The 17772-nt window shown below is 39.1% G+C and overlaps 1 protein-coding gene across 1 annotated transcript; it reads right to left on the bottom strand.

Moving 5' to 3' along the window:
• Positions 1 to 12259: 12259 nt before the first annotated feature.
• LOC127427007 (sclerostin-like) lies at positions 12260 to 17772 on the bottom strand. Its single transcript, XM_051674285.1, has 2 exons — positions 17491 to 17772; positions 12260 to 14381 (listed from the first exon to the last, which is right to left on the bottom strand). The coding sequence occupies exons 1-2, from the start codon at positions 17738 to 17740 to the stop codon at positions 13963 to 13965; spliced, it is 669 nt and encodes a 222-aa protein (XP_051530245.1). The 5' UTR covers positions 17741 to 17772; the 3' UTR covers positions 12260 to 13962.

A 17772-nucleotide genomic window follows, 5' to 3' on the forward strand; every position in this document is an offset into this window, starting at 1 on the left:
TGGAGAGAGAGCAGAATGAGAGGAGAGAGGAGAAAAAAATGTAGGAGGGCTCTTCCGCCCTCGGGATCGCCGCCATGTGGTCCTCCGCAAGCCGGACAGCTTCCTCCAACGATGCCGGGCGGTAGCACTGGACCCACTCCGCCGTCCCTTTTGGCAGTCGATGTGTGAATTGCTCCAGTACCACCTGGTCGATAACTCCATTGACGTCGCGGTCCACCGCTAGCAGCCATCTTCGGCAGGCGTCACGGAGCCGCTGGGCGAAGGCAAACAGGCAGTCGGAGCTCTCCAACTTCAAGCTCCGGAAGAGTTGACGACTTTCCTCCGGAGTGCGACCAACCCGTTGCAAGATGGCTCTCTTTAAATCTCCGTAGGCCAGGAGGCTCGTCGCTGCCAGTTGTTGAGCCGCGAGCTGGGCTTCCCTGGACAATAGTGGGATCAGCCGGGCCGCCCATTGGCCGAGCGGCCAGCCCCAGATCTCGGCGGTCTGCTCAAACAAATCCAGGAAGGCCTCGGGGTTGTCCGCCGCCCCCATTTTCTGTAATGCGGGCGGGGGTAATGGTGTGGGAGCGTCCGAGGTCGCGGCTGAGGATGCCTCCTGGCTGAGGAGGCTCCGGATTGCCTGCCAGTCCTCGGCTTGAGCGTGCAGGAGCTCGACAAACCGGCGATCTTGGTCTTGTCGGAGCTCAAGCAATGTCTGCTGGTGGCTCTGATGTAGGCCAGTGAGGGCTTGGAGGATCTCCGCCAACTGGGAGGACTCTACGGGACGACTTCCATCCATTTTCAACCCAAACTTCAATGTCCCGGGTTTCAGCACCAGTGTAAAGAGGAGGCGAGAAGCAGCTTTCCTGGTTCAGGTAAGGATTTATTTTTCTCTTTGCAATATTCACTAAGTTGAACTATAATCACACATCGCTTCACCAAAATAAAACTCTCATCATTTGTAATAACAAAACTCTTGTTTCTTGTTCGGGTCTGTGGTGCCCAGACTCTCTCCCCTTTCTACTTGCGGTGTGGCTCTATTTATCCGCTCTCCCCGTGCTTACTGAAATTAGAGACAGGTGTTAGACATAATTTAGCTCAGGTGTAAGCGCCCTTACCGCTTTCTCTCTCTCTCCGGAGAGATGCTTGACCACGCCCCCGCTGCCACATATATTTTTGTATCCCGTGTGGATTATTTTCAACTCACCGGCTACATTGATTTAAAATGGTCCTGCTGTGTCACAAATGCATTTTAAAAGTACAAATATTCTGTGTAATTTATGAGGTTATAAAAATGGCATGTATTTGAAATAAAGAGAACTGAAGAAAAAAAAAGTTTTAGATGATTAACTATAGCATGTCACACAGCAAGACACTGCTGAAACCACTTGAAATGTCATGTCAGCTACTACGCAGTTGTGTTTGATACCTGTCTTGGCCATTAGAGTTGTTGCAGATCTAGTGGGATTACAAACTGTAATTTTAACCAGTGTCTGTTAATGTCGTTCACAGATCATAAGGCGCAAGCAGGTGACTCTAACTGGGTTTGGATTACTTGACGTCACATTTCTGTTATTTATTGACTTAACTATTATCATGCGCTTAGCAATTATTAGAAACCATGGAAAACAGTTCCATGCAATCATGGCATAAAATGTAATTTCATGCAATTACATACAAATTTACATCTTTTGGAGGCAAGTAGAAATTAATTAATATGCATTTTCAATAATCTCTTTCTCCCTCTCAATCTGTCTCCATCTCAAAGTCGTACATGCTCAGTAATGTGATGTTTTTTGATAGTCTCAGATTGATAATGTCCTTTGCATATGTTGGAAAAAATAATATTGAAAACACATAGCTAAGATGCATGTGAGGAGGACATGATCATTTCACCAGCAATTATTTTCCCTTTCTGGCTTGATCTTTTGACAATTTCTTTGACAGAAATGCTTGGTTTATGTCTGTTTTATTCACTTGAAGAAGTTCACGGGAAAAACTGACATTGTGGAAATGCATATACAAAATCCATATACTAAAAATTATGGGATTTCAGTTGACATTTAATGCAATGCATCATGAGATTCTGGATGAAGCCTGTGCAAGTCTTTTGGAATTGCCATGGCTTTTGAATGGAAAATTTAAATGCCAACTTACATCTTTTTCCTACACTGTTCTCTTCTTTCCTAAACTGTTCTTTATCTGATGGATGGAGGTCTGGGCCATCTGCTGCTAAAATCATCCCACTGCATGTCTCCTCCGTTGGGGGGTAAAATGGGCTATTGGCCCGTCCGTCTTTACTCCCAAGTAAAATACGTGAAATAAAAGCTTAATAAAGAGCAAAAATAAAGATGAATTGAGAAATCTCTCGACTTCTGAGGAGAGCCATGTGGATCTACAGTGGAGTTTAAAAGTCTGAATCAACTTCCAATGTAATACAGTTAATTAATACAATTACAGTTACAAATTATAATCATTACTGTATATCAATTTGAGTGACAAGATGAATTGGAAAATGTACATTAATTGCAAAAGTTTTAGTATTTGGTGTGTCCCACTTTTGTTTTAAGAACAGCATGCACTCAAACTTGCATGGTATCCACAAGTTTGTGCAAAACCTGATAATCCATTTTATCCCAGCGATTTGAGAAAGTTCTGTAGGGCTTTACTGGTTGTTTAGATCAGTGTTACTATCAGAAATAATTGGTAATTATTTCTTTATTTATTAATTAATATTTAAATTAATTAATTGAATCTAACTCATTAAAACCTCTCATGGGGCTCCAGTAAATGTAGTGTGCTACGTTTAGAAGTGGGTTTGGTTATTAGCAATAATTAATAATTATGAAAGATAATTATTAATTATTAAAATCAATAGAACATTGATGAGAATCAATGTTAGCTTTTTTAATCCTTTAAATAACAATTATCAAAAATAATCACCAATCATTAACATTGATGAAACATTATTTAAAATTAACACTAGCTTATTGATCCTTCAAATTCAACAATCAGCAAAGATATTATCAATTATCAAAAATCTATAGAATATTAATAAGGATTAATATTGACGGGGCACCACCCTGTAATCAGGGACTAATAACCAGATAGTATAACAGTCTCAATATTAGATTGTTTTCTTAGGAAAATCGACATCCGAAGAATATCGATTTTCGGGAAAAAAAACAATGAATGAATGAAGGCTTGAATCCGAGCACTGACATCCTGTCAGCATGTGACACAGGTGTATGCAAAACAAACCAAAACACTTCTCTTTGAAGTATAACAAAGTTTATTTATGCAGTAATATCAATTAATAATTAATACAATGCAGTCAATAAACTTCCGACTTACAACTACAAACTAAACAGTGATATGATTAGATATGGTAACCAAAAGAATCCTATAACACATGAGGAAGGTGTTTGTGTGTGTGTGTGTGTGTGTGTGTGTGTAAGGAGGGACGCGCACAAAATGGCGGACGTGGCTCTCGTGGAGAGTATGTCACGCGAGACTTCCGGCCAGAGAATATGGCCACGAATGTAGGGCGGAGAGAAACCTGTCAATGGCGTCTGCCAGTTTACCGCGTGTATCCGCTTGTACGATAGCTTAGGGATTCCTGATTCTCGGCGGGCTGGCGGAGAAATCAGCGACGTCGACTTGATTGAAGATGGAAGAGAAATCTCTTCACTTCTGCAGGCAAACGGATGAAGATGAGGATTGCTCAGCGGTCTCCTTCGGATCCGTTAGAGTGTTCGGTGGAACACAGCGTAATCTCAACTCGTCCAGCGAGATGGAGATTGTATGGCCACAGTTTCAAGTCGGACATTACTTCCTTGTGCCACGAGGCTACACCTGAGAGCAGCGATGAGCTGCGTCTACACACGGCGAGCAAAGTTGCTGGAAGCAAATTCCGGAAGCATTTCAGAGGTATTTCTACTCCTGATGATGTCATGGTTGAGGTGCGTTCTGTCGTGTGCCTCATCCAATAGGAGTTGAGAGTTCGATCCTTTAGTGAGCAAGGCTTCATGGGATTTGTAGTCTGTTTTGGACTCCCTTTGTTTGATTTTGGCGCAGTTTTTATCAGTAAGATTTATGACTTTGTATGTGGGCCTGAGTTAGGTTTTACGACTGTGTTAGGCCTGCCTTTGTCTTCTATCTGAATACATGAGGCCCAACAGTTCCAAACAGCATCTTGTGTGTTTCAGTGGAAGCAAGGAAATAAAAAATTTTATTATTTGATTATTCACCCAGAAATAGTGTGGAATCACAAATATTTCTCATTCATTTTATGTCATAACATTACTTTATTCTAAATTTTTCAACATCCAAATACGTTTTATTTCCAGGTTTACAATAGATTTTGAATCATAGATTTTCAATGTGGATTCAGACTTTTGAACTCGACTGTATGAATGCAAAAACAGAAACCGAATCAGACAGACATGAGCTCAGCAGTCTACCACATCTTTAGGTATCCTTAGGTCAAACTGACCTGAGAGTCAAACTCAGGCCCAATTCAGTGCATATTACATATTCATCAACTTCAAGGCATATTTCTGTGCTGAGTCCTGCAACCCATCTTGCATTCTGTTTTCTTTTTATTCTTAAAGGGATTTAAGAGTTTTTGAATCAAAGTTTACTCACCTCTGTTTGGTATTTTTAAGTGAGTGAGTTGCGTGGATATTCCCAATGGCTGTGTGTTATCTGATAGAGTTAGAAAGCTGAATCGATCACTGGCTTCAAATCCCTCTTAGCTTCAGAGATCCCAAAGATATCTGCTAACCCCCTCTTGGGCTATGCAACAGGCCACACAGCTAGGAAGCAATTTCCACCGCATTTTTACTGATTGCTTTTTTCTTTTTCTTTAAAGGATTTAAAACAGACTGATTAATCAGAGCACTCAAAATACCAAAAATCAAAACAGTTTCCATCTGGAATACAATCAAACAGAGGGCACATGTAACTGACAGAAATTACATTTAGTTTTTCAAGAAATAATAGACAAGAACCATCACAAAGGTGTGTTGCGGAGTAAAAACAAAGTCAAATTTAGCACATGTTAGTCAAATAGAACTATTAAATTTAATTATTTTGAGGAATGTGTAGAAAAATACTTTCAATAAGGATCAAATTAAACTACGTGGCAATAATGAGGTGGCATGTTTTATGTGGTTCCCAGGTTTCTGCATTTTTTCTTTTTGGGGTTTTGAAGTAGAAGAGTGGCATTTTTACAGAGACATAGCGGAACCCGCAATGGTGCTGTCAGCCCGTGTGTTGAGTGGTGAGGTAATGCTATAAAGACATATTAAAATTCAGGGCAAAAAAGTGTAATGTTATGTGCAAATCGAAAAAAGTTCTATTGTAATCAGAAACCGCTTAGCAGCTCATCTGGGTGATGAGATGTGAGTGTGACCCTCTTGTGTTTCCAAAGGTTGGTACCATATTTTATATCAGAGAGAATCTTTGTCTTATGTCAGCAAAGGGATAGACATTACACAGGAAATCATCTTTCCCAATACTTTCAAATCTAATACACGTGGTTTGGATGATCTGTTGTGTTGCAATGTGGCACTTTTGCTCCAAATAGGCTTGAAAGCCTTATATGGAGTTAATGCACTGGCTTAGCTCATGCTTCTCACATAATAGGCGTTTGAAGCTATTCTGACTATAATTCCATATTGAAAAGCGAGCCCGCATTAGCTTCCATCTGGACGTAACTCTAGTATTGGAGTCACTGGGAGAATATGTATTCAATCCAGAATCTCTCTTCTTGTCTGAAATAGACAGAATAAAACAGCTGATATAATTTGTTGTTACTTGAGACATGCTGTTCCAGAACATAGAGATGCATCATACAAAGGTACACAAAAAGTATTGAAACATTATGAAGACTAAATGGGACTTTCCATGAACATCAGAGAAACCAAAACTGATTAGATTATAGCTAAGGAACAGTAATGGAATTCTTATATTTATCAGATTAACCCTAAAATGTTGGGATGTCCCAATACCATTTAGTTTTTTTTTTTTTTCTTTGAGAACTTGTATGAGTATTGATACTTCCTTTTCTGTACTCACAGATACAGACACCTGTTGTTTTGTTTTATTCCATATCAACAATGTATTTAAGTTTTATCATCAAAATGGTGTCTAAATAAATCATCTCATTAAAACTTTAATCAAATTAAAATAGAATAATTCGTTTTCAACATAATATCGCATTTTATTAAATGAAGAGTTTTTATACAGAACCTTACAGCTCAATTCAAAATACAACATTGGAGGTTTTTGCTAAATAATGTGCTGCACAACAGAGCATCAAAGATGTGAGATATTGCTTAAACATAATCAGAGCTTGACATTAACTTTTTGGCTTGACTTTGGAATACCACTATCCACTTAGCATTTTCACAAGCCAAAATCACCCACACCACAAAAAGTGATAAAATTACCTGGAGACTGAAACTGGATGCATTTTTTTAGACATTTTATTTGAATGAAAATTATATGAGTTCAGCAGGACACAGACCTGATGATTGAAGTCATCACTTATAATATCTGAAGGCAAATTTGACCAGTTAGAACAGAAGCAGGACCGAAAAGGAGGAAAACATTGTCAATAATTTGTCCAGCTGTCCATGGAAGTCCAGATTTTAACCCTTTTTTAACTCCTTTAACCATTCTTAATTGTACTTGCCTTCATGAAAGTTTCCGTTGTTCTTCCATTATTTTCTGTGGCATTTGTAATAATATGGCCATAACCAGGTCAAACCATGGATTGCTCCACATTACAGTGGTTAGGCTAATGTAGGTAAACTTTATAAAAATAAAAGAATAAATAAAAAATAAAAAAAACTATTATTTGTTATGAAAAACGAATAGCCTAAACACGTTTATAAATCTTTAAGTACAACTTTCACAGTAAAAATTCCATGGAGTACAAAAGGATTTTTGGCAGATTGACGGGTGTTAATGTCAAGCCCTGAATATAATACAATTACTAATGTTCTATTAGTAGTAGTAGTAGTAGTAGTATTACAGTGAGTATTACATAACTATACAGTTTTGATATATTTTTGTTGTACATTTTTCCATTTAATTGAGCCTTTATTTTGGAGTGAAACACTTTCTGTTTCTGTGTGTTTTTGATGGTAGCTTCTCGCTTCCGGAAAAGCAGGTCGCTACGTGACCCAATGTGATTATTAAAATGCATAAAGCTGCTATTTAATTAAATAAATATGTAGTCTGTATCTGCCTCGTGCTACAAAGTGAATTAGCACTCTGCTCGCTGTCATATGCTACAAACATAGCATGCAATGCTCATGATTGTGTTTCTCCTTCCCCTCTGATGCAGTAGCACTTAGCACATACACTCACACCATTTGACATATTTATTGGCAGAGCAGGGTTATGTTCAAGATATCTGTTTGACTTGGATAGACTGTAATCTTTTAAACAAACAAACTGCAAACCAGAGCCAAGACCCGACACCCAGCTGGCAAGGCCTGCGGTTAGCACTGATACGAAAGTTACCTCGCTTCCCACACAAACACAAACACACACAGTCTGTTTGCCTAAGCTTTGTCTATTTCCCCAAGAGAGTTCCAGGTTTTTTGGCCATAAATAATGACAATTGCGGGAAAAAAATGCTAGAAGCACCACCAATTAATATTTATTTAGGGTTAGTATTGTTTATTGACTATCTGATTTCCTCTCTTTCTCTCTCCCGGGTTTCCTCCCTGCATATCTTTGGCCTACATCAGATGCTGCCACTTGGTTGGGAAGGTCAAGGCTCATCGGATGCTGCTGACCCATGATGCTACCCTCCATCCCTGAACACATCCGTTCTTCCCCCCACTGAGCCATCCTTCATGGATCACTGATATGCACCCTGCAAAGGTATGACCTTTAACCACTCTTAGGCCCAGGATCCTTTATTGGAATGCAGTAAGTATTGGACTTAAAAGACACTTAAAAGTATTTGAGGAGGTTTGAGATGGAGGACATGCTGAGTGGCTCCATTCTCTCCTTTCTACCCTGACCCTGATCTTTCACTTAGTCACCCCACCACCTCTCTGTTCTTTGTAACACTTCCCATGTTCCCAGCTCTATTCCAAGCGCTGCTCTGGTTTGGATTTGTTATAAGTTATTAGTCTATATGACCTGATAAGGGAGTGGCCGATGGAGAACAAACAATCCGTTTCCAAATGCATCCGTCATAGCGCACATGTATTTGACTTTGGAAATTAGATCCTTGTCTGGAGCACCTTGACTTTTGAATATTTGGTCAGACTGACTGGTGTATTAAACATTTAAAGTTTAAATAATCCCCAGCAATCCTTCCAATAGCATATACTGCATCAGTGCCCTGTAATGATTTTGTTGGCTTTTGGAATTTTCTTCTGTTTTTATATCTTTTTGTTCATGTCTTTTATTGCGAAATGTTTATTATGAAGGTCTTTTTCCTGTTGCTCTTGTTTATTGTTTCCAGGTGTGCCTTTTAATTAGTCACATTAAATTCTTTGTCCTTGTTTATTTAAGTCCTCCTGTTTCCCTTGTTTCTCTGAACATGTTCTGTATAGATGTTGGGGAGCCTTGCGCCCTTCCGTTAGGAAATTTTGGACATTAGGACAAAATTTATGTTATAAAATATAAATGAGACATTAAAAAAGACATCCTTGGGGGCCTGGGTGGCTCAGCGAGTATTGACACTGACTACCACCCCTGGAGTCACGAGTTCGAATCCAGGGTATGCTGAGTGACTCTAGCCAGGTCTCCTAAGCAACCAAATTGGCCCGGTAGCTAGGGAGGGTAGAGTCACTTGGGGTAACCTCCTCATGGTCGCTATAATGTGGTTCTCACTCTCAGTGGGTGCGTGGTAAGTTGTGCATGGATGCCAGAGAATAGCGTGAAGCCTCCACACACGCTACGTCTCTGCTGTAACACGCTCAACAAGCCACGTGATAAGATGCGTGGATTGACGGTCTCAGACGCGGAGGCAACTGAGATTCATCCTCCGCCACCGGGATTGAGGCGAGTCACTATGCCACCACGAGGACTTAGGGCATTCCAAATTGGGGAGAAAAGGGAAGAAAGAAAAAAAAAGACATCCTTGCCAAACTAACACCTAAACCTAACCATCAGTGTTTTAAAATGCAGAAGCGAAATTAAAAATCACATTTTCTGAAGCAACCACCTCATTTCGTGTCGCTTCTATGGCTCTGTGTCATGTGTCAGCTTGAGTTCATGGCTGGACTTGAACCATAGTGTTCCGATTGTAAGTCTGTATCAGGTGAGCTACCTTGAAAGTTAATCACTTTGCAATAAGTGTAGGTGGGTCTTTCATACAAGCATTTAAATGTATAGTTTTTGTAAAAATGCGTTGTAAAAGTGTGTCTATATCATAAAATAGCAGGGTCTGAGTAATAAAGAGAAAAAAATATTTATAAAGTGATTATGAGCCATTAAAGTCATGATTTGAGTGAAATTGAATAAAACACACAGTTGTTGGAGCGCCTCTAGTGTTCATTTCACATGGAAACTGCTGGGAATTGTACTTGGAGACACGTATAACAAGTTTTGCAAAAATTTATAACGAGTCACTTTTTCACTATGAGACCAGGTTGTTTAACAGTCTGCCCAGAGCTGTGATGTATGACAAGGGTCTTCAACAGGGGGTCCGTAACCCCCAGGGGGTCTGCAGTGGTACTGCAGGGGGTCCGCAAATTATTGCTTGATCCACCATTGGCACACGAGCAACAGCGAAAGAGAGAAGTATGAATTTTAGTCTATCCACATGTTGAAGTCCTTCGCAGCTGCATGCCAAATCTTAAAGTGTGACTAAACGGCGCTAGTCAGTAGAAGCGCGCAGCCCGGACAAAACCTTCACACGACCACCGCTCATCATGAGCCACTCAATGCATGACACACATCAGGTTTAGCAGCTCTGCAGTGGAGGGTCGCGTGAGTAAAATGTGTCTGCTTTGCATTGGTCATGCTGTGCAGTTGAGCCTACAGTTTTTTTATTATTATGAGTTGCTTTTTGCTTTCAGAACAATAGCTTACTTGCCTGGTGTAAATAAATAGTTACCACTGAGATTATCAAGCTGGCATATGCTGTCCTTAACGTTCGACACACACAAGACGGTGACTCTGAAATCAACATATTTAAGTCATAAATTAAGTTAAGTTTTCCTCATTACAAATTTTTATTCAATTAAGTGAACAGTAATTTTGAAATATATGTGTAAAATCGATCACTCACATGAGAAGAAGACTCCATTTTAGTAACCTTATAAAAGTTGTTTTATTCTGCATGGACAGGGTCTGTCTGTTTTTCTTTCTGTCTGTTTGTCTTTTTCTTTCTTTTTGGAGGAAGTTTGGCACAGGGATTTACAGGGGAAATTAAAAATGTCACTTCAAGCAAAAATGTTGCAGAGCCCTGCTGTCCCTGCTGAAAAGACTGTTTTAGCTGGTCGCCCAGCCTAGCCTGGTCAGTTAGCTGGTTTCAGAGGGGGTTTGAACATTTTTTAGCTGGTCAGGCTGGGAGACCAGCTAGCCTCCAAGCTTAAACCAGCTTGGCCAGGCTGACCAGCCAAGACCACCCTGACCAGCTAAGATCAGCCTGACCAGCTAAAAAAGTGTTCAAAACCCCTTTAAAACCAGCCTGACCAGCTACTATATGACCAGGCTGGGCGACCGGCTAAAACCAGCCAACCAGCTTATGCTGGTTTTAGCTGCTCTTTTCAGCAGGGCATTATTTAATGATTATTTCAATGGCTTTGCAATATAAACAACATGAAGTATGTACATATAATAATATGGTACCGTAGCACCATATACATTTTTATAGGCATAAAACGCAACACTCAATTTTATACAATATGTAACAGTGGTTCCTGCTTCGTCTCTCTACCCACAAAGGGGTGCTTGGCCTGAAAATGGTTTAAGACCCCTCGTGTATGATATACTGTGAAGCAGGCACAAAAGTGTTTAATACACACTGAGGAGGAGCGAGTCCCATCTGACCTCTCTCACACACTACTGCTTTCCCTGTGGCTGTGGAGATCTGTGCCAGGTCCCTGCCGAGTAACGACTGCATACTGGGGCCGTAACTCAGGTCAGATGCTTTGTCAACATAAATTTATTCAGAAACTGCTCATGTGACACGTTTAAGCACTTGCTCTTGAATTACTGGTTAATGCCTATGTCTGGCAGTGACTTTTGAGCAAAAGCATGGCATGTCAAATGTCCATGAATATAGCCTGATTAAGATATTGGAATAACTGTAAAAGATTTTCCCAAGAGATTGAATACGTATGGTTGTATAGTACAACAAGAACAGTTTATTTAGTTTAACAAAAGATTATGATGTCTGTGATTCAGGCAATCAGCCATGCTTGTATTACGTTTCAGACATAATATATCCAATTATTTTGTCTATTTTTGCTGCACTAATGAAAATAGTTTAGTCGAGGTCAAAGCAAGATGAACTGTTGGATGTTGCCAAGCAACGCACAGACTGGCAGCCTTTTTGGAATGCCACAGACAAGTGGAGTGATACAAACAGTGAAGCGTCCCAGTGCTTTAATCCTAAATTTCATTTCAGATTTACCAGAATTCTGCTTGTCCAATTCAATTATTAGAGGGTCAGAACTACAGTCACTGTTGAATAAACATCTTTTAGTGATACTATACTGTATCTGCCACACTGTTATAAATGGTATATAAAATGTTAATTCGTTTGGTTTACAATATAAACACTGCATTTAGGTTTGTGTATTGAATCACCTGGACCTGGTTAGACAAAAATAGGGAGTTCCATCATGAGCAAGTATGCAATGCGTGTATAACAGACAGGACACACAGTGCATCAAGATTAGAAGGACTCAAACAAGCCTGCCAATCCACATTTCCTTTACAATCTTATGGCTCAGAGTGACTGAGTATTACTGAAAGCTTAGATAAACAAAGCCAATGAATGCCAGCCTTTGGGTTGAGTTCACTATACCGGACAAAAAGAGCCGTTTCTGTTGAGACTGTCCTATTCCCGTCTGACGTGGGGATTCTTTGGTGCCAGTTTCCTTTTCTCGCCTTTTGTCAAGTTGTATTAGACATTCCAAAGTGCTACAAAGCCTCTACTTCCTAACTGAGGAGCATTGTTTACAGAGGGCTCATTGATGGACAGACTAGCGTGCGGGTATGGCCTGGGAGGAGAAAAGAACTGTCAAAGCAGTCTAACAAGAATGATAACAAACACACTTCTTTTTATGTCACATATACAATGCTTAACTTTATTCATTTTCTCTTTCATAATGAAATTCACTATAATTACATATAGTACAATAATGGCTAAAAAGATTGCATAAATAATTTAAATGTCAAATTTAAAAAAATAAATATGCAGTTCATTCTTTGTTAGTCTTTTGGTCGGACAGGGTGTGGATCTATTTGTTGAGTACTCTGTCATTTATACTGCTCAATTAGACCACACAGGTACAGTACAATATGTACAAAATGCTTCTGATGGACACACTGATTACATTATTTAAAAAAAAATCCCTTCCAGTTGCTATTTAAAATACACAATTGAAAAATAAGCAATCATTGTCTGCACTGTTTAGAAAACAGGCGAGGAAGTCGTGAGCAGAAAATTCTACAAAAATTAATGGAATAGTCCTCATTAAACAGACCGAAGCAAGATGTGTGTGTAGACAAAACTGTCTGATTTGGCATTCTCTTATCTCTTTATCCTGTGTAATATCAAGATCCAGCCTAACATTTCAAAGTTAGATTCAATTCTTATTTATCTTGTCTTTCCTGTACAAAGGCAGATGAGGAGACAGGGAGGCTGATGTCTTCTCTGAAGAGCTCAGTGATGGATGTATGTGACTATTTATATACAGTATCTGCTAGTGATTGCAGATGGCTGAATATCTCCAAATGGTTTCCATTGAAGGAGAGTGCAGAAAAGTTCTATGGCCGCAAGGTAACACACGGCAGAATTGCTGCAAATTCTTACACACATGTGGGCCTTTTTTCTGGTGTTCTAACAAACAGGAACTGACCATGTCTAGAGGAAATTACTTTTTATGACTCAAATCCTAAACACAGAAATTGAACTATTTGGTAATTAGGACAAGTCAAAGGAATACCGTTTGCAGTTCTTGACCTATGAAGACTTGGACCGTGGAGGGCTGACACAACTTTTCAAACTCTCTATAACACGGCTCTAACTGCCAGTTCCGATAAGTTTCTTGTGGAAATGTAAAGTTGGTAGAAACTCACACAGTGACTGGCTCAGCTCCCCAGCCTGTCAAGAGGACTCAAGAGCTGGTCAAATGACCACGGTCAAGAATTCTGGGCCTTAGCAATCTGTCAGCAGCAGTATGTCACTTGGACCCAACGTCGCTGGACAGGCAAATTATATGCCACTAAGTCCCAAAAGAGGATGACAAATCTGGTATACACACATTCACATCAGCAACATATTTGCAGCACTTAGTAGATTGGTTAAGTGTTTCGTGTTTGACCCTAGTCAAAGTTAGCTTACCCTTTCAGTGAACCTCAAACTTGAAATGAAATGCTTAGGAATTTTTCCTCAGGAGATATTTCTTCCTCAAAAATATATTATGAACTGATCAACACTCCTTCCTTGTACTAACCTCTCAGCATACCTCTTTTCACTCAAAAGTCCATTAGTCCACTGGTATTCTGTAATTAAACATCTCTGTTACTGGGACTATTCAGGCTGAAGAGCTCATACAAACACTGACACATCTGAAATACATTGAAAAGTTGTTGGCCAGGGCAACAAATTTGTTAGATGTTAATGGGTTTATTCCTTTATTTGATTCCTTCCCTTTTATAGCTGAGAATTTTAGTTTCGGAAGTTTGCATGAATATAGGTGTATTTGAATGTGTGTATGTGTGCAAGAGAGAATGATTTGTATAATTTCACACACAGGAACGGCTTTCCCTTCAGTACGAATTGCTGTTGACTGCAGGCATATTGTTGTGGCCTTGTCCCTGCTGAATGCGCGTGTGCTTCTTATTGCGTCGTGGCTTCTGGGACGACAACTCCTTGGCATCTGATTGGTTGTTATGGCGAGTGTAACGTTTGCACTTGCAAGAGGTGACCACTCGGATTTTGTATGTCCTGTTTGGTCTGTTTGGACACTGGAGTTGTATCCGCTGGGTGCGAGAGTGTGCAGGAATGCAGCGGTAATCAGAGGAACTGCTTCTCCACCATTTTCCTCTTAGAATTGAATTTGGCATCAGGTGAGCTGGAAGGCATTGACCAGAACACACCAGTTCTTTCACTGGCTTGGCACTGCGGCAAGATCCATCCGTAATGTAGCGGGTAGAACGCAGCTCCCGACAGCTTAGTTCAGAGGCTCCTTCAGCACAGAAGAGGAAAGAGAGAGAAAAATTAGTGTAGAGGCAAAACAAGGAATTGATTAGTGGAATGTTTACAGGATTGTTTAGGGATGTATGTTACAGCTACCAGCACTTTATTTACTCTAAATGGCCCTCTATGCAATAGCATAGATTTGGCTTGAACATTGGGGGGGTTGTACTTGTACACCCTTGCCTCTATGACATATTGAGTAATTATAGGGGCCATGATTGTTCACAGCTAAAATACACAAAAGACATTTCGTTTTCCCCTGCACATTTCTATACACAGGCATTACGTATGTCTATACCAAAGAAGATGCACTTTCAAATCACTATAAATCAAAATGTCTTTTGGACATAGATTTGAGGCTTATGCTTCCTCAAATTAACTATCTTGTTGGGATTTGGCCTTAAGAGCTGTGAATCAGTAAGAATCACTCACTATCAAGTGTACAGACTCAAAACAACATACCAGATTAGTACAAGTACAGAAAAGATGGAATGCAGATGAAGCAGTAGTTGGCTGCATGAAACCTATTAAGTTAAGAAAACCCTTAGTGACAATATTCTTACAATTATTATTAAGGATTTTCTTTATTTAAAAGAATATTCCGGGTTCAATACAAGTTAGCTCAATCGACCGCATTTGTGGCATAATATTAATAACCACAAAAATCATTAAAAGAAAATCAAAAATCTGGGTTACAGGCACTTATAAATACTCATTGTTTCAAATGCATATCCAAAAAAATGTAAACAATATGCGTGTTGACATGATTGTAGTGGGATACAATTGCTAAGTAACTTTTCTGTTACTAAGTTATATCCAATTTTACAAAGAAAAAAAACAATTTAAACAACTTCACAGCTAAAATAATCCACAAAGTTTTAACAGAAGAATTCATGTAAAAAATCATAAGCTTCACATTTCTGCCTTTCAACCCTCCAAAAATTGGCCCCATTCATTTACATTGTAAGTGCCTCACTGTAACCTCGATTTTTGCTTCTTTTTGTAAGAAAAGGAGGGATGATGCAAAATTAATTTTGTGGTACTCAACATTATGCCACAAATGCTGTCAACTGAGTTTAACTTGTACTAAACCCGGAAAATTTCTTTAAGGAGATTCTTGCAACTGGGCCCAGATCTAGACACTCCTAATTGTGCATACTGAGATTGGACCTACATTTTTTACAGTAATTATTTTTACTTAAAATTCTAAAACAATTTCAACATGAGCATAGGGTAAATCCAAAAGTAGTGATTAATTTATAAACATTTACCTAATTATGACACAACCCATTGGATGTGTCAGTTAAAGAGATGATGCTGTGAGTGGAAAGAGTTGTTTCCTTCTTCAGCTCCCCTCGTGGAGAAGAACAAGGATTTATGTGTGTGATGAGTTCGGGTTCTGCCTCCCCTGATTCTCAGAAAACCTGATCTGATGTTTTATGAAGGCTTGTTGTGAGTGTGGGAAGGAGCTGGTAGAGAGCCAGAGGAAGATCAACTTATCTCAGCATGACCCCACACTGACCACCAGAGAAACTACACATGTCACCGCTTTTATAGCTGTGCATTAGAGTGTGATATCCCCACCTCATACCACCCCCAAAAGAGTGACTAGAACATACATGCCTGCCTTGATAACTGTTTCCTTATGCTGCTACACAACACAGTTTTGGGAGTGTTCACTAGCATAATTAGATATTTGGGATAATCTTGCATCTTCACTTTATGAATTGCTCAATAAAATCATTACTCTGTTCATGGTGGATCAATTATTGTTATTTTTTCAATAATAAAAAATAAAAATAATTTTTTTAAAAATCAAGTAATCTTGAGTACTTGGATGCCTTTAAACAATAAATTAAGACTTTAAGAAGAGATTTCCCAAGCACACTTTCCAAGCCAAGTCCTAGACAAATGCATAATTTTTAACTTCTATTGCATCATTGCTTTAATACAAAGTCATGATATGTGTTCTGAAAACAAGCACTTAAAGATTTTTTTTGCACATTTGGAAATTCACCTACACAACCACACACAAACACACACCAGTGTACCAATGTAGGTTTGAATTCATGGTAGTTTTGTTTTCCACAGGTGGGAGTCATTCACCCACATGGCCATACCCTGAAGAAATGACCCCTTAAAATAACTTCTCACATTTTAAACTACACAGAAACCATACTGTTGCAATTAGATGGTTACAGAAAAGCAGACCTTGACTAATTATATAAAATTGGGGAAACTGCAGTAATAAACAGGGTTATCAAAGTTAGTGCATCAATTGCGCTGGTGAAAAGATAGAACAGCATGCACTCCATCTGAACCATACACAATTACCTAAGCCTTCATCTATATTAGAGCCAATGCATGATGTTGCATTGGAATTTCCAGACTTCTGAAAATAAATGAAGATTCCTTTCATAGAATTATTACATGTAAAATGCATGGTGAATTACTAAAGACAATGGCTGGCTTAAAAAATTATAAGAAGAAATTTTATTAAAGATACTTCTGTGAACAATTGTTGGTGTATAGTCTATTTTTGAGGATTCAACAGGTTAAATTCCAAGATCAGTTTAATATATTTGACACCAATAGCCTATGCATTTTCACATCTCCTAAGCTTTAAATATAGGCCTACTGTACTCATGTTTTTTTTTTTGTTTGTTTTTTTTTTACCCTAATTTTGATGAGCTTTTTTCTAAATATCCAAATGCTTATCAAATTTTTCAGTTATCAGCATATTCCTAATGAAGTATTTAATGACACTGTGAGAGATATTTTAGAAGTCATCAGCATGCCATGCATGCACTAAAATCTTATCACTAATGTAAGTTTAGGTTAGTTTAGTGGATGCTTGCTCAGATAGCTGCACTAAAATAATTATCCACCAAAGTCAAACTGACTAGAACAGAATAATAAGTTCGAGGTGGTACAAAGTTTAGCCTATTATTTTTAAGGGGAAAAAAAATCAACCATATTTTAAAATGCACATTCTTTTTGCCTAAGAATTGCAGCAAATGTATCTATGTGTATTTTAATGTTTATCAATGCTGATATAGTGTTATTATACAAATGAATTGTCTGTTTTTGTTACTCACCATAAGTATGTGAGCTGGCTGATGACCTCCTTCCCCCGTTCTTAGCCCTGTTCAATGTGTTATTGTTAGAAAGTTGTATCTGCTCCTCGGGTCGCTGCGTGTCCTCCATGTATTCTGGTATAATTTCTGTAGCATCATTTTTAAAAACCCTCCCGTGCGCAGCTGTGAAACATCCCTGTTGTAGAAGCAGCAGCAGCAGCAGCAACAGCAGCCGTGCGCCGCAGTGCACGAGCGCTAGAGACACCTGCATTCTGAAATAGAGCGCGAGACGTTCAGCGGGCA

This window comes from Myxocyprinus asiaticus, chromosome 36 (assembly GCF_019703515.2).
Source record: "Myxocyprinus asiaticus isolate MX2 ecotype Aquarium Trade chromosome 36, UBuf_Myxa_2, whole genome shotgun sequence".
Classification (NCBI taxonomy): Eukaryota; Metazoa; Chordata; class Actinopteri; order Cypriniformes; family Catostomidae; genus Myxocyprinus; species Myxocyprinus asiaticus.

Excerpts from the sequence above, each read along its gene's own strand:
- LOC127427007 (XM_051674285.1), bottom strand. The coding sequence starts at position 17,740 with ATGCAGGTGTCTCTAGCGCTCGTGCACTGCGGCGCACGGCTGCTGTTG. Across the intron at positions 14,382-17,490 it reads AGCCAGCTCACATACTTATG|GAGCCTCTGAACTAAGCTGT; the intron begins GTGAGTAACAAA and ends TCTGTGCTGAAG.